The sequence below is a fragment of the Rosa rugosa genome, chromosome 2 (assembly GCF_958449725.1).
Source record: "Rosa rugosa chromosome 2, drRosRugo1.1, whole genome shotgun sequence".
In the NCBI taxonomy this organism is placed as follows: domain Eukaryota; kingdom Viridiplantae; phylum Streptophyta; class Magnoliopsida; order Rosales; family Rosaceae; genus Rosa; species Rosa rugosa.
The window spans coordinates 1,497,042-1,523,361 of NC_084821.1; the positions used below are offsets into that span (position 1 = coordinate 1,497,042).

Sequence of the window (26,320 nt, forward strand, 5' to 3'; positions counted from 1 at the left end):
CTTGGGTGATTGTTCCTTGGACAATTTAAAGTGAGCCGCCAACGGTGTTCCTATAGCCTTCGATTCATCCATATTGAATCGCTTAAGCACCTTCTCAACATACTCCGCTTGTGAAAGCTTCAGAGTACCAGCCACTTTATCACGGATAATCTTTATACCTAAGATTTTCTTCGCCTCACCCAAATCCTTCATCGCGAACTGGTTTGACATCTCTCTCTTCAACTTCTTAATCTCATTGAAGTCTTCCCCAGCTATCAACATATCATCCACATACAGTAAAAGAATGATATAAGATTTGTCAAACCTCTTGAAGTAACAACAGTGATCGGATTGACATCTTGTGTAGCCACTCCCACACATGAAAGCATCAAACTTCTTATACCACTGTCTTGGTGCTTGTTTCAAGCCATAAAGGCTCTTTTGCAGTTTGCATACCAAGTCCTCCTTACCAGGTGCTATAAAACCTTGTGGTTGCTTCATGTATATGACCTCCTTCAAATCACCATGAAGAAAAGCAGTCTTGACGTCTAGCTGCTCCAAATACAGACCTTCAGCTTCCACTAAACCAAGCACCACCCGGATTGTGGTATGTTTCACAACCGGCGAAAAGATCTCATCAAAATCAATTCCCTCCCTTTGCTGAAAACCTTTCACAACCAACCTTGCCTTGTAACGTTTGCTCCCATCAACTTCTTGCTTAATCTTGTAAATCCATTTGTTATGCAGTGCTTTCTTGCCTGTTGGTAACTTAGCTAACTCCCAAGTATTGTTGGACATGAGAGAGTCCATCTCATCTTGCATGGCACCCTTCCACTTAGCAGAATCTTTATGTTGCATTGCCTCATCATAACTCACGGGTTCACCACAGTCAGTTAACAGCAAATAATTAGCACAAGGCGAGTATTTATCAGCTGGTATTCCTTTAGTACTTCTTGACGATACTCTTGGCACAAAAGGAGGTGTCACTGGCTCATCACTAGGAACTTGTTCTTCAGGTTGTGCGACCTCAGGAGCTTCTTGTTGTTGTCATTCCTTCCCATGATTTCCCTTAGACACATCTTCATTGGACAATTCTTCCAACCTTGCAAACTGCCGATCTTTTCTTACAGGACTTTTAGGCTCTGCTGCTTGCCTATTCTTGTACATCACCTCTTCATTAAAGATGACATTCCTGCTCCTTACAACTTTCTTATTCTGCATATCCCAAAACCTATAGCCAAGCTCGTCACCGCCATAGCCTATGAATATGCACTTTTGAGACTTGGGATCCAACTTGCTTCTCGCACCTGACTCAATGTGAACATATGCCACGCAACCAAACACTCTTAAATGTGATAGGCCTATCTCTTTTCCACTCCATTTTTCCTCAGGTAGGAGATGATTCAATGGTACTGATGGTCCACGGTTAATTAAATAAGCAGCAGTATTAACCGCATCAGCCCAAAACATGTCTGGCAATCCTGCGTGTATCCTCATACTCCTTGCACGCTCATTCAGAGTCCTATTCATGCTTTCAGCCACTCCATTCTGCTGTGGAGTTCCGGGAATTGTCTTCTCCATCCTAATCCCATTCTCTGCACAATACTCTTTGAAATCATTACCACAGTATTCACCTCCATTATCCGACCTCAGACATTTGATCTTCGACCCGGTCTCATTCTCTACGATCGCCTTCCACTTCTTGAAAGTATCAAATACTTCCCATTTATTTTTCAAGAAATAAACCCATACTTTCCTTGTGGAGTCATCAATATAAGTCACATAGTACTTTGAGCCACCTAACGAAAGCTCCGGTGCAGGTCCCCACACGTCAGTATGAACCAACTCTAGTTTTGTATCTTTTGGTGCCTTGCCACCCTTTGAGAAACTAACAACCTTTTGCTTCCCAAATATGCAGTCTTCACAAAGCCCAATCTTCACTGAGTTCACACCATGTAGTTTACCCTTCGACTGAAGTACACCCATACCTTTCTCACTGATGTGCCCAAGTCTACGATGCCATAAGTATGCATCTTCATTTTTCTCAACGATCGTAGTGCCTTCATTGTTCTCAACAATAGCAACAATATTCAAGGTCGTATAAAGTGTTCCTGTCTTGATTCCACGAGCTAACACCATAGCTCCTTTACACACCTTCCACGTACCTTTCTCAAAGGTAGTGCGACATCCTTCATCATCCAACTGACCCACAGAGATCAAATTCCTCTTTAACCGCGGTATGTGTCTAACATTGGTCAAGGTCCATGTTCCACCATTTGTCAGCAAAATATTCACATCACCTCTTCCCACAATCTCCAAGGCTCCACCATCAGCAAGAAACACTTTGCCAAAATTACCACGTCGGTAATTCACCATGAGCTCTTGTTGTGAAGTTGAGTGAAATGACGCTCCAGAGTCTATGATCCACGACTCCAATGGTGCTTCAGTAACGCTTAGTACAAGTGCATCCGAATCAAACTCGGTTGTGTTTGCCATCTTCATTGTCTCCTTCCACTGGTTACAGTCTCTCTTGACATGTCCAGATTTCCCACAATGCCAACACCCATCGGACCACTTTCCTGACTTGGACACGCTTCGGCCTTTTCCAGGTGCCCTAGACTTGGACCTTCCACGATTGTTGTTTGAGTTCTTGTTGAACGTTCTACCTCTATTTTCTATAGAGAGCGCAGAACTTGAAGGATCTTCAAGGTTATTTTGTCTTCGCGTCTCTTCATTCAGAAGAATGTCACGCACATCATTAAACTTCAGTTTCTTCGTAGTCCCAGCTCCACTACAAATCGAGTTCACAGTCACATCCCAATCCGAAGGCATGGAAGTCAACAACACCAAAGCTTTGATATGTTCGTCGAATTTAACATCCACCGATGCTAGTTGCTCGATAATATCACCAACTATCCCAACTTGCTGGCGAACAGATATACCCTTACCCATCTTCAAAGTGAACAGCCGCCTCATCAAGTACAACTGTTGAACGGCATTTGACTTCTCATACATGTTGGACAAACTATCCATCATCCCCTTCAACGTAGTCTCCTTGATAACAAATCGCCGTACATCATTCGAAAGCGATAGTCGAACGGCTCCAAGGGCCATCCTATCCATCTCGACAAATTCTTCCTCCTTCATATCTTTTGGGAGCTTGCCCTCTAAAGTCTTAGCAAGTTTCTTCATATTCAAGTAGTCCTCAATTTGTGACCTCCATAGGCTAAAGTCATTACCGTCGAACTTATCGACCCTCTTCTCAACGTCTTCTATGCTCATTGTTTCCACTCTAGAGCCTAAGATCTGATACCACTTTGTTAGGAATTTGACCAAAAATTCCTCTTGCGGAAGCAGACAAGTGCAAAACAATATAGATAAACGATCGAGAAAACAAACACGAACTTGTTAACGAGGTTCAGCAAAGAACTTTGCCTACGTCCCCGGGCTGCCTGGGTTTCACTATAGAAGAAGAAGAATACACGAACAAGAATACAAGAATCTCTCACAAGAAGTTCTCACCAACTCTCAAGACCTCACTTGCTCTCTATGTTTAATGCTTCAAAGACTTGATCTACTACTACAACTTATGCCCCTATTTATAGATATCTAACTAGACCCTATAAGACATTGGAAACCTATTCCCAATAGACATAGAAACCATTACCAAGTAGGATTATGTAAGCAGGTAGGAAACAATCAAAACTCCTATTTGATCAAGGATTAACAAATCCTTATCCTATGTGGAATCGGATCCACACACCCAACATATACCTCTCGTGCAATTGTCATTTTACTTTGGATTGAAGAGTTTTATTTCAAACAGAAAATATACACCTAGGGAATCTGCACATTGTTCATACAGGAGCTTTGTACACAGAAAACAGAGATACGACATAAAAGGGTTAGACTTCAGTATGCAAATCTGGTGTTGGTTTTTCATTTCAAAACCTGGAAGGCCTTTTATCTACTTGTAGATATGTACCTCCAAGGAATGTATTAATTGTACAGAACCAATGACATTAAAATAGTTTGAATATATCTGGTCAAAATTGCTTTTGAATGTCCCATGAAGCCAAATTGAACACTTTACAAGATTTCACCAGTACCACACCATCTTCATGGAGATATAACAGATCCAGGGTGACAATAGTACAAAGAGCATAGCAAGTTAGCAACACAGCACATACGGTTTAATTTGTAATTTGAACTTCCTGCACCAGAAAGGCCCAAGATGCGGCTGATCTCTTTCGACCTTTTTCATTGTGATGATAACTGTGCAAATCAACAGGACGAAAAGCATCAATTAGAAGCTAGCTGGCTAGATATTGCACCTACTTTGGTGTTTTGATTTGTTTGGCTGATTAAGGAACAGTTTGTTCACATATTAATTATTAATTTTTTTTTTTTTTTTGCTTTCAATAATGAGGCTATATTTTCTCTAAGTGAACAGAGACCGCTGGATAAATTCTATGAGCAAAGGAAGGGAAGCTGACATATGCAATTGTAAACATACAAAATCAGGAAAGGAAAGGTCTCGGTCACAAATCTTAGATATAGATTTCATGCCAAAATATCTTCATTTATTTATCAATATGGAAATGATACCTATCTTAAGAAAGATGTAATGACGGTCAGACTGGGTTATGGACTTGCTGATCCTTCTGGCAACCTATGTGGTCATCATTTATTTGGCAATGCTGACCTCATTTAGTTCAATATAAATACAAACATGAGTGAAATCTGATCTAAAACAATGAATATAGAACAAACCTGCTAGTGCAGCTTTATCACCAAATGGCTAATGCATTCCTTTTCTTCTTTCTCTTGATATTCTCTTCCAATATCATTTTTGAAAACATTCATGCTTGCAACCAAAGCGAACGCAGCTCTCTGCTGTCCTTCGCTCTCACTCTGTCTTCTCCTCAGTTAAATTGGACTTCCGCTGATTGTTGCAATCTTGCAATTGGGAGGGCATCACATGTAATCAGGGTGGACGGATCACCCATTTGCAATTACCTTCCAAAGGACTTAAACTCAAAGAAGGTATTTTTTCTATCATCCTCACTTGGAAATCTCACACATCTCACACATTTGAATCTCTCCCACAATTCACTTTATGGTTCTCTAGATCAAAGTTCTAGATTCTTCTTGTCCTTGTATAATCTTGAAATAGTAGATTTGAGCTACAACCTTTTTTCCGGAGAACTACCATTTTCTCTACTATCCCAAAACATCCGAATGCTTGATTTGTCCAGCAATCACTTACATGGTGTAATTCCGTCTTCATTCTTCCAACAAGCTTGGAATTTGACTAGTTTCAATGTTAGCAATAACACAATCTCAGGTTCAATTGCATCATCAATTTGTATTCATTGTTCTCCCTTGATTAGGCTATTAGATTTTTCGTTCAATGAGTTTACTGGCAATATTTCTCAAGGACTAGGGGAGTGTTCCAAACTGCAAGCTTTTCGCGCTGGTTACAATAACTTGTTGGGATTACGTTCAGATGATATCTACAATGCCACCACAAAAAATTGCTTTACCTCGCAATTCGCTATATGGAGCCATTAGTGAAAGAATTGCCAACCTCACAAACCTCTCAATCCTTGACCTCAACACTAATGGATTGACTGGCATGCTCCCTAAAAGCATTGGCAAGCTCTCCAAATTGAAACTCTTACTCCTTCAATTCAATAATCTTGAAGGTTTTCTGTCCCCATCTTTGATGAATTGCACAAGCTAGCCTTACAGAATTGAATATGGGATTCAACAATTTGGAAGGGAATATCTCTGAGCTTAATTTCTCCAGACTTAATAAACTCAGTAAACTTGATCTTGGGAAGAATCACCTCACCGGTATAATTCCAATAAGCCTTTACTCTTGCAAGTACCTGAAAGCAATTCAGCTGAGCATTAATGATCTAGAAGGAGAAATACAACCTGATATTTTGTCATTGAAATTCTTGTCCTTCCTCTCGCTTGGTTATAATAGAATGACAAATATCACAAAGGCAATGAAGATACTGATGCATTGCAAAAATCTCATTGTCCTATCCCTTTCATCTAGTTTTGTAGGTGAGGAATTTCCGGCAGATCTTGGCACGGTTGATTTTGAAGGATTCCAAAATCTTCGAATGTTAGCTTTGGGTAAATGTGAGCTGACAGGCCAACTACCTGTATGGTTATCTAAGCTGGAACAATTCCTAGTTGGTTGGGAACTCTTCCAAGGCTCTTTTATCTAAGTTTGGACTACAACCGAATTTCAGGTGGATTTCCAAAAGAGCTTTGTAAACTACCGATGTTAGTAACTGAACGCTCTACAGCTCAAGTTGATGATATTTATCTTGAATTGCCCGTCTATGGATTCCAAGGTCCAACATTAGTGCAGTACAAATTGTCTTTCTTTCCTCCAGCAATATACATAGCCAATAATACCATTAATGGGGGAACATACCTACCGAGATTGGTCACTTGAAGCTTCTTCATACATTGAGTCTTAGCAATAACAACTTTTCCGGTAACATTCCAGAGCAACTATCCAACCTCAAAAACTTGGAGAATTTGGATCAATCGACGAATTTGGATCAAAAACTTGAAAAATCCCATTGTCATTGACTAGTCTCAACTTCTTGTCATGTTTCAATGTCTCATACAATAATCTTGAAAGACAAATACGAACAAGTACTCAGCTGCAAAGCTTCAATGCCTCTGCATTTGAGGGGAATCCCAAACTTTGTGGTCCACCACTTTCAAATGAGTGCCTACCAAATCCAAACAAGGGCATTGAGAAAGGCAACAACAATAATCATTATCTTCTTGACATTAATGGGCAACAAATTCCATGGCTTTCGGTTGTTCTTGGGTTCATTGTAGGATTTTTGGGAGTCTGTGGTTCTATACTCTGGAAAATGTACATAATAGGCTTTATGTGATGATAACAGTGTGTATGCAGCAAAGGCTCAGAAGCTAGATGACATATCTCTAGGTTTGTACTTACTTGGTCTGTTTTTGTTTGCTGGTAATGTATAATGTAAGGCGCATTCAGTGTGTGTTCTCACAAATACTCTGTAGTCTTCTTCTGTCTGTTGTTTGGAGTGATGAGATCAGATAGGAAATAAAATGGATTATGTATCTGCTGTTCATATCCTTCTACCATCCATTGCACTTTTTTCTACCTACAACAGTTCTCTAAAGATTAGTGTAAATTTTGACTTAGCAACTATTAAGATCTAGCTTAGGTCAATAGAACAATTACGGGACCAAGTCCACTAAGCACTGGCTTCACAAAAATGAAGATTAAATGGATACTTCAACTTCTACATGGGATGAAGGGAACAGACCTCCCTCTTTCAATTGTCACTATTAATTTGGGATTAAGAGTTTTATTTCAAACAGAAAAATACACACCTAGGGAAGCTGCACATTGTTCATAAATAAGCCTTGTACATAGAACACTGATACAAGTCTACGACATAGAAGGTTTAGAGCTTCAATATGCAAATTTGGTACTGGTTTTTCATTTCAAAACCTAGAAAGTCTTTTATCTACATGTGAATATGTTTGTTCAAGAAACATGATAATGGTAATCAATGACATGCAATAAATTAGTAGTTAGAACATCTATACGCTTAAATCTGCTATTGAATGTGCCCTGAAGCAAACTTGAACACTTCACAATCAGATTTTTACCAGTACAGCTCCACACCATCTTTATGGAAATGAACAGATACAGGGTAACATTAGTACAAAGAGCATAACAAAACACCAGAAAAGGTTTTATTTATAATTTGCAGTTCTTGCACCAGAAAGGGCCGAAGATGGGGCAGATCTCTTTCAACCCAATTTGAACTGCTCGAGACTGAGCAGTACATATAGAATCATAAAAAAAAAACTGCGCGCGCACACACACACGCACACACTAATTTTGAGATAAAGGGTTCAGGTAACACACCTACATACTTCTGACAAATATTACCAATTTATCCAAAGCCATGATCTTTCTGAGTAAATGTTCCATATATAATTCAAGCAAGCAAGTTTTTTCTTGAAAAATAAAATTAAACAACTTCATTGTTTATCATGACCTAAGAAAAAAATTCAAAGCAAAGACATAAAAAAGTTCAACAAGAAAATTCCTATCAAACTGGCCTGATGGAAGAAGGCATGTGATCCTTCAATTGCTGGTCTAATTAGGCAAACCAGTAAACCAACAAACCTTATCAATTCCAAGGTGGACAGTCAAATAACCAGTCTATACTCTATTGCCAGAAATGGTACATTAAGTACCCAGAAAATCAAAAATCTTCCAAGTCCTTTATGTACTAGCACTGCATATGCTATCAAGAACCTCATAGACTGATTTTCTGTAATTTCTAACAAAGATCAAAACCCCATAGCAGTGACAGCGCAGAAAAAGTGGCTAACTTGACTGTTGTTACCCAAATGCTTAGAAGTAAAAAGAAACCCAGAAATAAAAGATCCAGTCTTTTCTCAGTATAATTCACACAAGAACAGTGAAAGGCATTACTCACTAAAAAACGCAGATATATAGCATGTCATAAAATTTTACATTTCACCCCCCAATACATAGAAATATCCAAACTATTTTTCCTCATGTTAACAATAAATTTGACACAAGACAACAATCATTCATTTATGATTACTACAAGGCAAGGCGTCCATTCAGTGTAAAAAGTAAGACTTGTCAATTAAAGCCTGGAAAAAGCAAGATGCTCACCCATTTCATGGCTAAAGGAAGTTCCTCTGATATGATCCTCCAGAAAACCGAGATGATAAACCTCGAGTCATGTTTTCTGAATCCAATTGCACACGTTGTCTACCACCAGCCAAATCTTTCTCACGGTCCCAAGGCTTCCACGGATGTTTCCCCACCCAGTCTTCCTCCTCTGCCTGTTGCTTGGAGTATTTTCTCTTCGCTCTAATCTCCTCTTGGTGCTTTTGCAGCAATGATTTCGATCGTTTATGTTTCTTGTAATTGTCCATCAACTCTGCCTCTAGACTCTTCTTCCTCTCCTCCTCATTCGAAGCAAGTGATGCAAACTCATTATAGGCTTGTAAATAATCCATCTTAGCTTTCCAAGCTCTTTCAGAAGGAGCATCAGTCCATCCACTAGTATCCCCACGCCCTCGTTTAGCACTCCTGCTAAACATTGTCGACTGCATTGTACTCATACCATGTTTCCTCTCCGGTGGAAGCTCTGTCATCCACTCATCTCTTTTTCGTGCCGCTTTAACACCAGTCACATCACCTGCCAGTAGCTCCTCATCACCCTCCATGGAAATCCCCTGCATCTTTCTCCACATTGCTGCTTCCCGCATTGCCCTCAACTCAACAATGAATCTCTCCTGCTTCTCCCTGAGCTCAATCTTCTCATCCAGCGCTCTCCGCTTCTCTGGATCCTGTAGTTCTTTAAAGGCCTTGTTCAGCTTCACAAATGCTTGGTTGGCTTGAGGGTGTGAGCATTTATCAGGGTGCACCAAAAGTGACAACTTCCAGTACCTTTTCTTGATGTCATCAGCAGAGACATTGTGGTTTGATCCTAGTATCTCATACAGGCTGTCATCCTCTGCTTCCATGATCCTTGTCACCTCTTCAAACCGATCAGCCTGGTTAGCTGATTCAGCTTCAGCAGCCACAACACGTGGTGCAGGTCCAATAAAAACCCCATCATCTTTTTCTTTCAACTCAGCTTCCCTTAACTCGGCCTCTGCCTCTCTCAATTTGGCTGCAGCATCAAGTATCTCCGGCGACGGCTTCTCCGGGCCAATTGGCCTTCTCTCAGGAGGAACAACATTATCTAAAGAAGGCGTAATCATGGAACCAACAACCTCCAAAGTTGGACGAACATTTGGAGGCAATACAAAAGCTCCGTGATTTAGTTCCTTGAGATTCAAGCCAAGGAACAGGGCTTGATCAGAGGTTTCTGAGCTAGTCCATTTATGTCAACCGCTTTGCCCCCATCGATCACTTGCAAAAGCTGCTTCAAATCGCACCCAATATTAGGAAATTCCTTCAACAAGTCTCGCAGAACCGCTTGCGGATCACCACCGCTCGAAGACCCAGAATCATCATCAATCTCATAAGCTCTCTGCTTCTTCTTATCGTTGTCTTTCGATTTCATTCTCCTTGCCTCACTTTTGCTCCTCTGTTTCTCGGCCTTCTCCCTTTGCCTTTGTTCGTCTCTTTTGGAAGTGTCATCGGGACGGTGGAGATGACGCGTCTTGGAAAAGCGTTTAGAATCGTTGGAGCTTGAAGGAGAGGATATTGATGAACGGACAGAATGGCTCCTCGTGTTGTCTAAATGTTTCATACTCTTACTTTGGTTGGGGGACCCAATTATTATTTATGTGGTTGTCCACGTTAGTTATGTAATTTGATGTAAATCTTAGCTCGATATAAAAGAGGTTAATGACACTAAATGAAAATACTTATACTTTCTCCTAACTATTCTATCTATCTTCTGTTTAATTTATAACACGTTATCAGCACGCTTGCTCTTATTCATTTTTCTGAAAACTCTATGATGATCTACTAGTTTTATGGTGCAACATTATTGCTATTAACTATAATTCATGATCTATGAGTTTATTTAAAATCTATGTCAATTACGTATATCATGGTTTATGAAGATATACGGCGAATGTATATGATATATCATATATCTAGCCGATGTCGGTTAATTGCTCAATGGCACAGGCACTATTCCTTATTTATTTATGTTATGCGTTTGCTTTCACTAGATTCCATTATGAGATATAGGTATCGCAGCCCGCTGTGCTCTTAATCAAATCTTATAATCATGATTTTGTATGCCGTTTTGTTGCATTACACTACCATATAGGATATTGCCCAGACTATTTGATATCATTGTTTCAAATTGGTTATGGGGGTTTTTCTTCGTTTTTATATTTCAATTTCGTCTACCATGTGTATGTGCTTCTGCAACCCATGGCTTCTCCTCCCTACTGGGTCTCTTTTGGATATTGAGTTTTATTGGATAATCATGATTTGTTTTGTTTTTATTTCCTATACATCAAAAAAATTGGCAGTGACCATAATTTGCAGTTTACATTTATTGATCAATATTGTTTCCTGCAAAGAAGATTTAGCATTTATTGGTTCAGGCAAGGCTAAAGAAAGTGGGAGTTTGGTGGTTTTCCAAATTCCAAGCCAATATACACGTACATATATATGATCAATGCATATTTCAGCCTTTCGATTGAAAGAATTCCAGATCTAGACCTAAAGTCTCTTGATTCAATTACAGAGGGCCTAAAGTTCCTCGAGTTTCATAATCAAAATTGCTACATGAAGTTTCTCAGTGCTTATACAATTAACAAGGACCTGAAGTTCCTTAGAGTTATATAATGATCGAAACTGCATGTTGTGATCCCTGATCATAAGAGAGCCTGAAGTTCCTCACCTTATTTTGATATTATGTTCTTGTGCAATTAGAGGAGAGAAACAAGATTATCATATTTGTGAATTTAACCAGACCAGAAGTTCTGTGTATTATCTTCATTTATGGAACCCGGAGTTTCCACTGTAAAAATTATTCCATAATTTATTTATTTTATTCCTTGCAATTTTCCTATTTTGTTATGTACTTTCATACAGTACTTATCTTTTAATTTTTTTTTGTTATTCATATGGGCCAGCAGCCCTATATCTCGAACATATGAATTTCGAATGTAATATTTTTGAACCAGAAGTTCAAAATTTCATAGTAGAACCTGAAGTTCTAACAGTAAAACTCAAACTTAAAGCTTTGAGTATAAAGTATAAATTAGTTAAAAGTGAACTTGAAGCTTCACTTTAGTCACCTCGAGCTTGAAGTTTCGAGCATCAAATTTATTTGAACCCGAAGTTCAAATTATGAAGTCTTAGAACTTGCAGTTCATAGAAAAAAAAAATTCGAACCTAAAGCTTCGAATAAGCATATAATTCATTCATAGTTTATTTGACTTCATATCAACTCGAACTAGAAATTTCGAGTAAATTTTCATATGTCAATTGATACATTCTTCTTTATGCTTGCTTAAAGCATTCCACCTTAGAACCTGAAGTTCTAATTGTGCAGACTCGGACCGTAAGTTTCGAGTATATGAACAATTTATCGAAGAGCTTTAACCTCAAACCTGAAGTTTTGAGGGAATTATATTGACACCAATTTTTACATAAGCATATACTCAACCATTGGTTTATGATGAATGAGTATGAGTATACCCTTTGAATACAAGTACGTCATTTCATTAATTTAATTACGTCAATATCAATTTTTTCCTTGTCATTAGTTTCGAGAAAGTGATCCATTAAACTCAAATTCATGATCGAGAATTTTGTAATTAAAAGAGATCAAAACCTGTAGTTTCTTGATCCTTAATTACATAAGGACTTGAAGTTCCTCAACGATCATACTCACCAGATGACGTTCTAAAGTCCCTCACTTATAAGGTATGATCGTGAAGCTAATCATCTCAGATCTTCATATCTGATTACTGGTTCCAGAAGAGCACATAATATTATTACCAAAGATGTACAATCTCGCACTACCATGGTTTCATTGTATAGTAAGAAAGCCGATTGACATGGTTACACCATGAAATGCCACCAAAAGTGGATCATGGCAAGAGAAAAATCATGAGTCAATGCAAATACTGCCCTCACATTCATACATGTGAGGAAATTGAGATATTGGGTATGTGTCGCCTATGGTACACTATATGGTAGATGTTTATCAAGCCATTTTTAAAATGACACTAGTCAAATTTAATTGCATTGACTAATAAGAACATTGAGATTCATCTCACATGCCTGACGTCTTTTGCTTACAATAAGCAAATTGAAAGCATTATCGTGTTATTTCACAAATTTATTGTAACCTCTTGAGAAATGAGACTCTAGCTATTTCATTTCATGTGGGAGTCAACAACATTCACGTTAATCTCTTCATCAGTCCACTATATAAACCTAGCAATATTAACGTGGAGGACACACAGAAAAGGAGGAAAAGATAGTTGAGGCCCTGCTGCAAGCAAGAAGAATTCAACAGCATGCGTTCATCACAAAGGTTGAGACTCCCTCTCTTCCATGATCTTCACTTTCTTTGTGTTCACAGGTTTTTCAACGATGCCATGTAAAAGGAAAACATGCCGGAGCAGCGTCTCCGATGAACATGCCGGGCAGCGTTCTGAAGAACCATGTCGGGCAGCATCCCAATGACTCATGCCGGGAAGAGTCGCGATGACTCATGCCGGGCAGCGTCTCCGATGGTCTATAAACAGAACAGTCATTAAAAAGGACTTGCCTTTTAAACACCAACACGAACAATCTCCCTTCCTCCCTCGTTTCTTTTTCAAATCACCATACCATATAGCCTGTCCCAAATTCCATGCTTTCTTCCCAAAAGCACCAACTCAAATGACAGAAAAAAATAAAAATAAACAAAGTCTAAATAGACAGAGACTCACTGAAACTCTGGAATCTTGACTGCAGCTGCTGTCCTTGCCTTATACCTGCACAAAAGGGGTTATCAAAATTAAAATCTTTAAAGTTGCAGCAAGAGGAGTTGACAAAGCACAAAGAAAAATATTTTCGGTGCAAAGAAACTAAAAGAAAAGGACAGAAGACTCACCTTTGAATCAAAATTCTGGAACTCCGGAATTTGTGACACCACAGCTCCTGTACTTGATTTGTACCTGCATAAAAAAAATAATAACAAGGTTTTGTAAAATTAACGAAAGCCTTGAAATTGCAGCAGTTGGTAATACAAAAATGAACCAAAAGTATTCTATTTGATCGTTTGGTGGTGGCTCTATATTAAACAAATGAGATCAAATGACAATTGTAGGAGTCACCAAAGTACGAAGCAAAAAAGCAAAGAAAAAGGGAGCAAGAATGATATTCTGGTGGCATTTGCAGAAGGGAGTTCCATCAAATTGCACAAGTACTACGAGATTGACAAAAGCAAAATGACAAGCATGCGTTCTTGGGTACGATGTGTCGAGTTACAAGCTTGATGAGGTGCTGCCATAGAGAAAAAAAAAAAAAAGTTTGGCGGTGGTTTTATAATCAAGTTTGAAGAGTCAATAAGAGCTTGGCGGTGGCTCCAGTTTTGAACATGAAGGTTTCAAATAAATGAAATCAATGAGAACAAGACAATTGCAGAGGTTGACAAAGTAGACAATATAAAAGGAAAAAGAAGGATGGTCGTTCTGATGGTGTCGCAGACCAAAGCATAGCCTAATCAAACTATGAAAGACAAAGGTTTAATTAGCATATCCAACTCTTGTACTGGGATTGTGAGCAAAACAAAGAAGGTCAGTGTTTATCAATTCAAGTCAATTGGATTTGGCCTCACCCACAATGTGTCGATCTTCGAATTGGATGGCTCCCCGATGCACAGAGCTCCACTCTTTCCAAAATTGCTGTAAAATGCTATGGAAGAAGAATGGATGTCAGTATCTAGCCTTCTGAATTATAGAGCTAAAAGCGAATGCAGGGAGAGAGGTTTACCTGATTCTTCACAGAGAAAAGCAACTCGCCAAGTTTCAAGCTTCGAGTATTGAGAGACTTTCCGTTGAAGACCCATGCATGTATTTCCCTCTCCGAATTGATTTCGGACTTCGAGTCCATCTCTAATTCGACCTAGTAATGGTACAAACCCAAGGTTTGGGGATAAGACGAACTGACGAAGCACTAGGAGAATTGAAAAAATATGAAAAAAAAATTGCAGCTGGGTGTCCTTATCAGATTTGGGCCTCCAAGAAGGCTGGGCCGCTGAGAAGTCTTTGAGGGGTGTCTGTCCTGATGCCCAAAATAAAAGTTTATGCATATCTCTGGATTCTAAATCGTGACTCAGAGTTCACTCGGTGCATTGAGGGCCTCAATATTAAATTTGGGGCCAAGAAAGCTTCATGAATCGAGAAATATGATTCGCGAGGATACAAAAGAAGCCCATTTCAAAATTTGGGCCCGTTGGAAGAATTCTGCGCAACATATGTGGCTTGATCCCTCCCGGGGTATGTAGGCAACCTGTAAAACAACCCAGGTGCAACCGCAATTTTTCACAAACACACACATCTCCATATGTTGACTTTGTATTTGGAATCAAAGGGTTTTTCCCTTAAAGTGAGGGATTGTAATTAAGAGATTATTGTCATCTTGAATGGGTAGAACCTGACATAATAAAAGCTCTATTTTTATCAATAAGGTCTTAAACAAAAATATATAGCTCACTGTTTTTGATACATCAACATTGCACTAGTGCAGAATGCCTCAAACATATATAACATATTGCTTCAATATGAAATCAAGCTTAAATTAATCTACATGAAGTCAAAACAAGTCAAAGCCATCATGAAATCCATCTTCATAAGCTCGAAGCAGTTTTACCATGAACTTATGGAAAACTACTGATAATATTACTATCAGTATGACTATAGAATTAGATAGCATGCATTTGATATAACTATATATATATATGCACTGAATGATGCAAAGAAATATTTGGAATTTTGAATCCATTTTTTTTTTCCTTCTAAGTTTTAAATATTGACACGTATAAATTGCATGTAGTAGTCTAACGAAAGTATTTGTTATAGGCGGTAATGCTTCCTTTTTGGCATCAGAATTGTTTTTTTCTTCTTCCTCTTTTGGCAGGAAGAGGAGGATTAGCAGCCTTAGTCGATTAATGTCTTCTATTTATGAGAGTATGACTATGTATTTAATTTGTTCTTATGTTGAGTGCAGCTTTAAGTTGAGTAATAGATTTCAGTTTTCACCAGTTATGTAAACTCAATCTTGATTTTGTTCATGTGTTCAATCTTTGAGGATGGATATGTAGGCTAACCAGAAAAGAACAAGTTTGATATGACATTAAGCTACAAAATATGGGTTTTTGCCAACTTTTGAATTGGGTAGATAGTTGAGGTTGACCCTAATGTTGGTGTAGCTGATTTATGCCATGGAAAAAAGGAAAAGATGTTAGAACTTGCTCCGTTCTATTGCTGTAAATCTATCTTAGCATGAACACAAGTAAACAAACATTTCTATGTAAATATATGTGGGAGTGCAGCAATGATGGTAATTAGCATTTAGGATTGATATGCCAGTCGTTTCCTAATATAGGACTGAAACATCACATATATCCTGATATCTGTAAAGTATATAAACTGTATGATATGTAAAGCAACATAAATGAAATCACCGTGCACCATCAGATTCTGCATTTAGGCTTGGGATTGAAGTCGCTATATCAATCCTGTATCTGCAGAGTACATAAACACCAGAAAACAGATAGAACTGACCTTCTTGACACAGTTGAGTTTTCCATCTTAGTCTTATCCTGATTTCACCTTTAGTATCCTCTTAGTGATGGGACTAATTGATGAGAATGATTCGTGCATCAGAATGGACCAAAATATCTGATATATAAAGCATTGTATTGTCAGTTTCTTCCATCAAGAAACTGACATTAATGCATCCCAACTGCTTTTTCAAAAAACCAGATAAACTCTCATGAGTCATAACTGTATTTATGAATTTCAAATTCTAACGGATGTGATAAGTTGGACCAAAATGATTTTCTTATGTCCTTAACTTATACTTGACATTTGAATTCAAAACTAAATCATATATGAATATATACTTAGGTTCTACACAATGTCGGGTTCATTAAGTTTTCTTACAAAAGAGAGCAGAGAAAGAAATTGGTGTGGTTGAATGTTGTTGGCTTAAGGATTGAGGAGTCTCTTAAACTTTGTTGTAGTAGCGCATGGTTTTCAAAATTTCATCAATAAACTTGAAGATGACAGAATAGAACAAGTTCGATATGACATTAAGCCACACAATGTGGGCTTTTGCCAACTTTTGAAGTGGGAAGATAGTTGAATCCATTTCTTTTCTTCTTCTTTTTTTTCCTTCTAATTTTTAAATATTGACATGTATAAATTGCATGTAGTAGTCTAACAAAAGTATTTGTTATAGGCGGTAATGCTTTCTTTTTGGCATCAGAATTGTTTTTTTCTTCTTCCTCTTTTGGCAGGAAGAGGAGGATTAGCAGCCTTAGTCGATTAATGTCTTCTATTTATGAGAGTATGACTATGTATTTAATTTGTTCTTATGTTGAGTGCAGCTTTAAGTTGAGTAAAAGATTTCAGTTTTCACCAATTATGTAAACTCAATCTTGATTTTGTTCATGTGTTCAATCTTTGAGGATGGATATGCAGGCTAACCAGAAAATAACAAGTTTGATATGACATTAAGCTACAAAATATGGGTTTTTGCCAACTTTTGAATTGGGTAGATAGTTGAGGTTGACCCTAAACGTTGGTGTAGCTGATTTATGCCATGGAAAAAAGGAAAAGAAAGCAGAGAAAGAAATTGGTGTGGTTGAATGTTGTTGGCTTAAGGACTGAGGAGTCTCTTAAACTTTGTTGTAGTATCGCATGGTTTTCAAAATTTCATCAATAAACTTGAAGATGACAGAATAGAACAAGTTTGATATGCCATTAAGCCACACAATGTGGACTTTTGCCAACTTTTGAAGTGGGAAGATAGTTGAGGTCAACCCTAACATTGGTGTAGCTGACTCATGCCATGGAAAAAAGAAAATAACAAATTACATATAAGTTATTGACAAAAGATGACTTAACAAATACATCCATTAAAGATTGAATTAAACATATAAGGACTAAATCTTACAAATAAGGACAATGTGCTCTCCACTTGCCACATGTTATGAGCTAATTTACTTTTTTACCCTTAACTACTTCTTTTGACTTCTAATCTCTTTACAAGGATTATCTCTTTACAAGGATTAAATCTTACAAATAAGGACAATATGCTCTCCATTTGCCACATGTCATGATTTAATTTATTTTTTTTATTTTTAACTACTTCTTTTGACTTTTAATCCCTTTATGTAACTTTTTTTTTTTAGAATAATCAATTTATGTTACTTTTTTTTTTCTGAGAATAATTCATTTATGTTACTTTTTATTTTTTTTTCTTCTGAGAACAATCCATTTATGTTTTTTTTTTTGTAAGAACAATCCGTTTATGTTACTTTTTTTTTTTTTTTTTTTTATTTCTGAGAACAATCCGTTTATGTTACTCTTTTTTTTTCTTGAGAATAATCTATTTACGTTACTTCACAAAACTTCACTCTCCTACTACTCTTATCTCATCGCCTAATCCTGCTACTGCACTCATACTCGTCCAATTCTGCTACTGCACTTGTACTCGTGTTCTACTACTGCACTTGTGATCGCCTAATCCTGCTACTGCACTCATACTCGTCCAGTTCTGCTACTGTACTCGTCATCGCCTAATCATGCTACTGCACTTGTCCAATCCTGCTACTGTACTCATACTCGTCCAATTCTGCTACTGCACTCGTCTAATCGTGCTACTGCACTCGCTGCATTCATACTCGTCCAGTTCTTGAGAATAATCTCTTTACGTTACTTCACAAAACTTCACTCTCCTACTACTCTTATCTCATCGCCTAATCCTGCTACTGCACTCGTCCAATCCTGCTAATGCACTCGCTGCACTCATACTCGTCCAGTTCTGCTACTGCACTCGTCTAATCCTGCTACTGCACTCGCTGCACTCATACTTGTCCAGTTCTGCTACTGCACTCGTCATCGCCTAATCCTGCTATTGCACTCGTCCAATCCTGCTACTGTACTCATACTCGTCCAGTTCTGCTACTGCACTCGTCATCACCTAATCCTACTACTGCACTCGTCCAATCCTGCTACTGTACTCATACTCGTCCAGTTCTGCTACTGCACTCGTCATCACCTAATCCTGCTACTGCACTCGTCTAATCCTGCTACTGTACTCATACTCGTCCAGTTCTGCTACTGCACTCGTCATCACCTAATCCTGCTACTGCACTCGTCCAATCCTGCTACTATACTCATACTCGTCCAGTTCTGATACTGCACTTTTTCCTACGTGCCGGAGCTTTTTTTCTCACTGGTTTTGTTCGATTATTTCTTGTATTATCACCCTTTTGCACTTCCACACAATAGCCAATTTGAACCATAAACAATGAAAATCATATCATTAACATAAACAATAAACTATAAAGTAGCGGATCAATTCAATTTGAACATTAGCAGATCATATCATTGACAGTAGCCGATCATATCAAAGTAAACCACAGAACCTTAGTGATACTAAATTCATGAATCTGCTCCTCATGTATATCAAAGTAAACTACAGAACCTTTGTTACGCCCGAAATCAAATTTTTCATGTTTAGTTGTTATTAAACGAGGAATGACGATTTTCTATACAATTTATTTAAGTTTCGATATTTTAGGGGGCCCTGAAAGTTTACTTTTTGACCGGGTCAAAATTTGAAAATTTTTTCTTCATGAAAGTCGTAGAGGACGTTAAACCGAGCGCGTGCATATTTGGTTCGTAAAAATCGGACTTCATATGCAAAAGTTATAACCGAAATACGAAAGTTACTGTTTATGGTAATTTGGAAAGTTACTGTGGGTAGGTCAGAAACCTACCCAGCCACTTTTCTCTCTCTTCTTCCCCGATCTCTCACTCTTCCTCTCTCTCCCCCGCGTCGGCCCTCTCCCGTTTTTCCTTGATTTCTCCGGCATCCGGCAACCAAACGGCGCGCCACCACCCATAAAAGAACTGTCTCTTTCTCCTCTACACGTTGGTACCCGTGGGTCACAGCGATTTGGCCAGAAAACCATCAATTTTGACCAAAACCGTCACTGTAGCAGTTGTGTTCTCCAGCAAAATTCTCCATTTTCTGGCCACTTCAAGAAGTGAAATTGATCCTATTAGGAGCGCCTCGAGTCACTGATCATCTTCCCTCAAAGCTTCTAGCTGAAATTCTCACTGTGGAAGGAGAATTTGAAGGATTTCCAAATCGGTGAGTTTGGAAATTGATGAAACTCGATTTAGGACAGTGGCAGTGTCGTAAATTATGATGAAACTCGAGTATTTTAGTCATTTGTCATTAAAATTGGGAATCAGGCTTGATTCATTTGGCTTTTGGGCCTGGGCTCATGTCCTTATTTGTATAAATCTTTTTGCAAGTAGGTTTTTTGTGTTTACATCTTTGGTCATGTGCTACTATGTAATTTTCTAAAAAGAAAAAGAGAGCAGAGAAAGAAATTGGTGTGGTTGAATGTTGTTGACTTAAGGACCGAGAGTCTCTTAAACTTTTTTGCAATAGGACATGGTTTTCAAAATTTCATCAATGTACTTGAAGATAATTAATTGAAAGATTGAGTTATCTTTTGTGACATTTTATGGAATTACTTTAGCTGGTTGTTGCACTCTCTGCTATTGTTCTTTCTTCTTTTTTTATTTTATTTTATTTTTTTAAGCCCAATTTTATTTCAAAGGCCTCACATTTTACTTCTTTATTTATCTAATTATTTACTTATTTTTCAGTAGTTATGGATACATATATTTTGGTCAAAATAACCTTTACATGAGGAGATTGAGACCAAAGTATATATGTTTATTGGTTTTTATAACATTTAAGGAACAAAAGACATAAACCCGTAGCATTGCGCGGGCTTCATGCCTTCATGTCTAGTTCACTATTCATCTAAACTTCTATAGACGGCAAAAGATGGGGCCGATAACTTTTTTTTTGTCTTTTGGAAATGGAGCTGATAACGTTCCTCCTGACTTGAACCCACACATACGAGACCACACATACGAGCATTGACCTGAACAATTAGATCATAGAAAAAGGATTAGAGCAACCATTGCAAGACATAGGTCAAGTGCCAAGATTAAAATTGCCTCCCAAAATTAAAACTCCCGATATTTGCCCTTTTCGTACTCTACATTCAGAATCCATTGATCATGTTTTTCTCCACTGTCCCTATTCGTCTAACTTTGAAAAATTATTATCCTGTTTTATTCCTAACATTCCTTCTATCTCAGATGCTATCATTCCTTGGCTTCTTTCTAACTGGAATTCTTCTCATCATTGACTCATTGAAAAAGTCATCACTGTTTGCTGGAAACTATGGGATCAACGAAATAAGCTTGTTTTCCAACAAAAAATTCCTACAATTCATGATGCAATGACTTGTATTAAAACTTTTCTTACTGACTTTTGGGCAGCTAATAAAATCTCACTACGGGCTTTCAGGAAAAAACGAAGAACTATGATTGGATGGTGACCTCCTTTACCCAATTACTACAAATTAAATTTTGATGGATTAATTAAAAGTGACGGTACAACTTTCGCTAGCTTCGTCAATAGAGATCAAAATGGAATTGCCATTTGCGCAGGTTCGAGTCCTATTCGCTTTGCTCCAGTCCTTCAAGCAGAGGCTGTTAGATTGAAGACCGGATTACTCTGGGCAAGTCAACTCCAAATACCAAATCTTCATATTCATACAATGCCTTGGAGAATCTTTCACTCCTAATTAAGATGATCAATCATATTCATAGAGTGCCTTAGAGAATCTTTCACTCCTAATTAAGATGATCAATCATATTCATAGATGATCAATCATATTCATAGAGTGCCTTAGAGAATCTTTCACTCCTAATTAAGATGATCAATCATATTCATAGAGTGCCCCCGTAAAACTCAATGAATCATACCCTTATTCCATACGCATCCCAGTCACGGAAACCCAAAGAAATAGCTGCTTCTTGGCTTGAATCCCCGACACATTGGAAACAGAGTCGAAACTCAGCTTTCCTTTAATGTTCTTGTTCACTTGTTGTAGTACACCAACTGATCAAAGTGAACATAATATGGGTTCAACTGATCAAGGCACAATTCGTTTTTTTCTTAAAAAAAATTCTTCTTTATTATTATTTTTTTTTTTCAATTTTAAGGCTATGTACTCTCTAAGTTAACAGTGACCAGTAGATAATTATATGAGCAAAGGAAGACAAGCTGAAAATGATGGCCTCTATCTTTCTTAGCCATTCGGACTGGGTTATGGACTTGCAGATCCTTCTGGGAACCTATGCATGTGGTCATCAATTAAAGTGGCAATGCTGATCGACCTCATTTTAGTTCAATATAAATACATGAGTGAAATCGGATCTAAACAACAAACAGACTTGCTAGTGCAGCTTTATCACCAAATGGCTAATGCATTCCTTTTCTTCTTGCTCTTGATATTCTATTCCAATATCACATTTGAAAACATTCATGCTTGCAACCAAAGCGAACGCAGCTCTCTGCTGTCCTTCGCTCTCACTTTGTCTTCTCCTCAGTTGAATTGGACTTCCGCTGATTGTTGCAATTGGGAGGGCATCACATGTAATCAGGGTGGTTGGATCACCCATTTGCAGTTACCTTCCAAAGGACTTAAACTCAAAGAAGGTACTTTTCTATCATCGTCACTCGGAAATCTCACACATCTCACCCACTTGAATCTCTCCCACAATTCACTTTATGGTTCTCTAGATCAAACTGAATTCTTCTTGTCCATGAATGATCTCGAAATCCTAGATTTGAGCTATAACCTTCTCTTTGGAGTGTTACCATCTTCTCTACCATCCAGTCATATTCGGATGGTGGATCTTTCCAGCAATAGGTTACATGGTGCAGTTTCATCTTCTTTTTTCCAAGAAGCTTGGAATTTGACTAGTTTCAATGTCAGTAACAACACCTTTTCCGGTCCTATCCCATCCTCCATTTGTCATCCTTCTTCTTCCTCGTTACGACACCTTGATTTTTCCTTCAATAAGTTCAATGGTAGTATATCTTCTGGATTGGGGAAGTGTTCCAAACTACAGGTCTTCCGTGCTGGTTACAATTACCTGTCAGGATCGCTTCCAGAAGATATCTTTAATTCTACCACACTTGAAGAGATTTCACTACTTCGGAATTCATTGTATGGAGCAGTGAGTGATAGAATTTCCAACCTCACCAGCCTTACAACCCTTGACCTCTCCTATAACCAATTGAGTGGTGTGCTCCCTCTCCATCTTGGGAAGCTCTCCAAGTTGAAACTCATTCTCCTTGATTTCAACCATCTGGAAGGTTCATTCCCCCCATCTCTGATGAATTGCACAAACCTTGTTGAACTACGTATGGGAGCCAACAACTTGGGAGGTGATATCTCCATGCTCAATTTTTCCAAACTTAGCCAACTTAGTAAACTTGACTTGCGACAAAATAACTTCTTTGGTATCTTGCCGAGAAGCCTCTACTCGTGCAAGTTCTTGAAAGCAATTCGAGTGGCCCACAATAATCTAGAGGTTCAAATAGAGCCTGAAATTCTTTCATTGAAATCCCTGTCCTTCCTCTCACTTGGTATGAACAAACGTTTGACAAATATCAAAGAGGCAATGAGGATACTGATGGGTTGCAAACACCTTGCATTCCTATCATTAGCATCCAGTTTTTTAGGTGAGGAAATGCCAAATAGTGTTGATGAAATGGCGGATTTTAATGGATTTCAAAATCTTCTACTTTTAGATTTGAGTTCATGTAACCTTAGTGGTATAATTCCTTCATGGCTATCGAAGCTGAAAAAGTTACAGGTCTTGGATCTGAATAACAATAGAATCACTGGCTCAATTCCAAGTTGGTTGGGGACTCTTCCAAGGCTGCAAGCTTTATTGATGGAATTCAACCAACTTTCTGGAGAATTTCCAAAGGAATTGTGCACACTACCTATGTTAGTATCTGGACAAACTGAAGCTCAAGTAGGTCGTATTTATCTTGAACTGCCTATTCACTACAGTCCTAGTGCTGATCATGCAATACTTTTACAGTACAATTATATATTGTATAACCCATTTATACACCTGGGTCACAATTGCCTTAGTGGGAATATACCTATTGAGATTGGCCAATTGCAGCTTCTCCGATGGCTGGATCTTAGTGCTAACAACTTCTCCGGCAACATTCCAGACCAAATATCTAACCTGAAGTACATTGAGATACTGGATCTCTCCATGAACCATTTGTCTGGAGAAATCCCGGCATCATTCACAAGTCTTAATTTCTTATCAAGTTTGAATGTCTCTTACAATAATCTAGGTGGACCAATACCATCAAGCACTCAACTCCAAAGTTTCAATGCTTCAGCATTTGAGGGGAATCTGAAACTTTGTGGTGCCCCACTTCCGAATAAGTGTAGGACAATAACGAGGGTTGATGCACCTGATATGAGCACCCATGATGTAGACACCAAGGAGAATCAAATTCCATGGTTTTATGTTTCTGTGGCACTTGGGTTCATTACAGGATTTTGGGGAGTCTGTGGTCCCTTGGTGCTTATGAGGAAGTGGAGGTATGCATATTACCATTTCCTAGACAATGTACAAGACAGGTTCCATGTGATGATAGCAAAACGTATGGCAAGCATGAAGAGAAGGTTTGTTTAGAAGTTAGATAGTAGTCACTGTACTCTACTACTCTTATTGTAATAATCATAATAAACCATTCCCACGAATTTCCATTGACAAGCATGAAATTTACACATATAATATTTACTTATATTTCGTACGGTGTAGATCAGTGCCTGTAGTTGGCAAATAGAGGAAATAACAATACATTTTTTCTTTTTGGGCAACTAACAAGATATTCATATACACATATATTTGCTTCTGTAGGCCACTTGTGTGGAGAGAACTTGAGAGCAACAAGCATAAAATTCTTACAACAGATAGAAAACATATGCACACATTATCTTTCTTCCAATTCCAACTCCATTTAGTTCTTTCTACCTGCAACACCATTAAGGAAACAACATTAGTCCACCAAAGATTAGCATAATCTCGACTGGCACTTAAATAAGGTCTAGCATGCAACAGACTGATAGAGTCTCCGATGGAGTAATTCGTTCGAGCCTATTCACAGAAAGGAAGATGATAGGAGCCAAAAAAAGCACTTTTAACTTCTAAATGGGAACATATTCTCCAGTGTAAATTTGGGATAAAGATTTTTCTTCAAACAGAAAACACTCAGCTAAGAAGCTGGATGTTCATGCAAGAGCCTTCTACTCACAGCAAACAGCAACACGATATAGAAGTTTTAGAGCTTAAGAAATGCAAATTTGGTCCTGGTTTCACTTCAAAGGCATTCTTATCTACATATGAAATATGTTCCCTTGAAGAATTTGTTGGCTATGCATGCTGCCAAAGTTTGTTAACTCAGGATTGTTTGCTCAGTGTTTTATAAATGATCAATGACAATATAACAATTTCAAGAACTATTGGCTTCATTTTTTTTTTCCTTCTGTGATAAGGCTATCTGATTAAATTACTGTTGAATTTTTTTTAATAGGAATATCTGCTCCAGTAGCTCCACTATATCTTGCTTAAAAAGGAGAAAGGACATTGCAATTTCATTCCTTACTAAATGAACAATTAATTCAGGGAAACAATGACCAATAGTACAAAGAGAAAAACGACACACCTGATATAATTTCACTAATCACTTAAACTTCGATCCTAGAGAGGGAAGGAGATGGGGCCGATAACTTTTTTATCTTTTGGAGGGTAAAAATGGGGCTGATAACTATCCTCCTAACCCTGAATCTACCCATATGAGCATTGGCCTTAAGAATTAGATCATAGATGGAGTGATAGTGTGATACCAAGTGAAATAGGATTCGACTATTCGAGCAACCGTTGCAATACATAGGTCAAGTGCCTTCCTATGGCCTTCATGCAAGTACGAAACTTGAGATTCCAAACCTTCAGAAGTGCAGGGTTGGAGTAAAACACTACCAACTTCTCACAAACATTATCTTTATCAAAGCAAGCAAGTTTTTGATTGGAAAGGAAAATGGAAAAACTTCTTTTCATCATAACCTCAGAAATATGGAAAGGAAAGACATAACATAAGTTCAACAAGATGATTTTAGCAAATAATTCATCATGTTGTAAATTATTATGGCTATATCATGTAAATAGGTATAGGGTAATATATGTTGACTTGTGTGTCATGAAGCTATGTGAAGTAGCAGCAAGTAGAGCAGCAGAAACCATATAGAGTTGCAGCAAGATCTTGACATTCTTGACATAATCCTTTGTAATTAATGCAGCCATAACAATAGACTTATTGTTATGTCTTACACACTAGTTTGTACTCCTATATAAACCCTTCTATTGGGAGAAGAAAATACACAACATACTACACCCCATCTATATGAATCAAAGCTCTCTCCATTTTCTAAAACACTTTCACTTTCATTTTACAACACGTTATCAGCACGAGTAGCTCTAGGATTTGGATTGCAGATTTCCAAGAGAAGAGGTGAATAACTCTTGGGTTGCAGAGAAGAGGCGGTTCATCATTCAATCAGCGTCAATCTACCAGCTCTACAACCAA

General features: G+C 38.0%; 2 protein-coding genes and 2 pseudogenes across 9 annotated transcripts; 2 read left to right on the forward strand and 2 right to left on the reverse strand.

Moving 5' to 3' along the window:
- Positions 1-4,007: 4,007 nt before the first annotated feature.
- LOC133727855 (uncharacterized) lies at positions 4,008-10,313 on the reverse strand (annotated as a pseudogene).
- Positions 4,735-7,155, forward strand: LOC133727844 (tyrosine-sulfated glycopeptide receptor 1-like; annotated as a pseudogene).
- A 2,454-nt stretch (positions 10,314-12,767) lies between the features above and the next one.
- Positions 12,768-16,351, reverse strand: LOC133732807 (uncharacterized). 8 transcript variants are annotated; one of them, XM_062160391.1, is made up of 5 exons: positions 14,519-16,351; positions 14,368-14,430; positions 13,638-13,701; positions 13,474-13,518; positions 12,768-13,277 (listed from the first exon to the last, which is right to left on the reverse strand). In XM_062160391.1, exons 1-5 carry the CDS (start codon positions 14,835-14,837, stop codon positions 13,127-13,129), a joined length of 642 nt encoding a protein of 213 aa, XP_062016375.1. In that variant the 5' UTR covers positions 14,838-16,351; the 3' UTR covers positions 12,768-13,126. The 8 variants fall into 8 exon arrangements, with proteins under 8 accessions (XP_062016375.1, XP_062016380.1, XP_062016379.1 ...); XM_062160396.1 differs by having other exon boundaries at positions 12,769-13,277; positions 14,364-14,430; positions 14,519-16,346; XM_062160395.1 differs by having other exon boundaries at positions 12,771-13,277; positions 14,368-14,440; positions 14,519-16,341.
- Positions 16,352-22,041: 5,690 nt separating this feature from the next.
- On the forward strand, positions 22,042-24,557 carry LOC133728061 (receptor-like protein 2). Its single transcript, XM_062155482.1, has one exon. It carries the CDS (start codon positions 22,057-22,059, stop codon positions 24,367-24,369), a length of 2,313 nt encoding a protein of 770 aa, XP_062011466.1. The 5' UTR covers positions 22,042-22,056; the 3' UTR covers positions 24,370-24,557.
- Positions 24,558-26,320: the final 1,763 nt, after the last annotated feature.

Coding starts and splice junctions, on each gene's coding strand:
- LOC133732807 (XM_062160391.1), bottom strand. CDS start 14,837: ATGCATAAACTTTTATTTTGGGCATCAGGACAGACACCCCTCAAAGAC. Junction 13,702..14,367: donor AATTCGAAGATCGACACATT/GTGGGTGAGGCC, acceptor TTTTTTATGCAG/GTACAAATCAAGTACAGGAG. Junction 13,278..13,473: donor GTCAAGATTCCAGAGTTTCA/GTGAGTCTCTGT, acceptor TTCTGTTTATAG/ACCATCGGAGACGCTGCCCG.
- LOC133728061 (XM_062155482.1), top strand. CDS start 22,057: ATGAGTGAAATCGGATCTAAACAACAAACAGACTTGCTAGTGCAGCTT.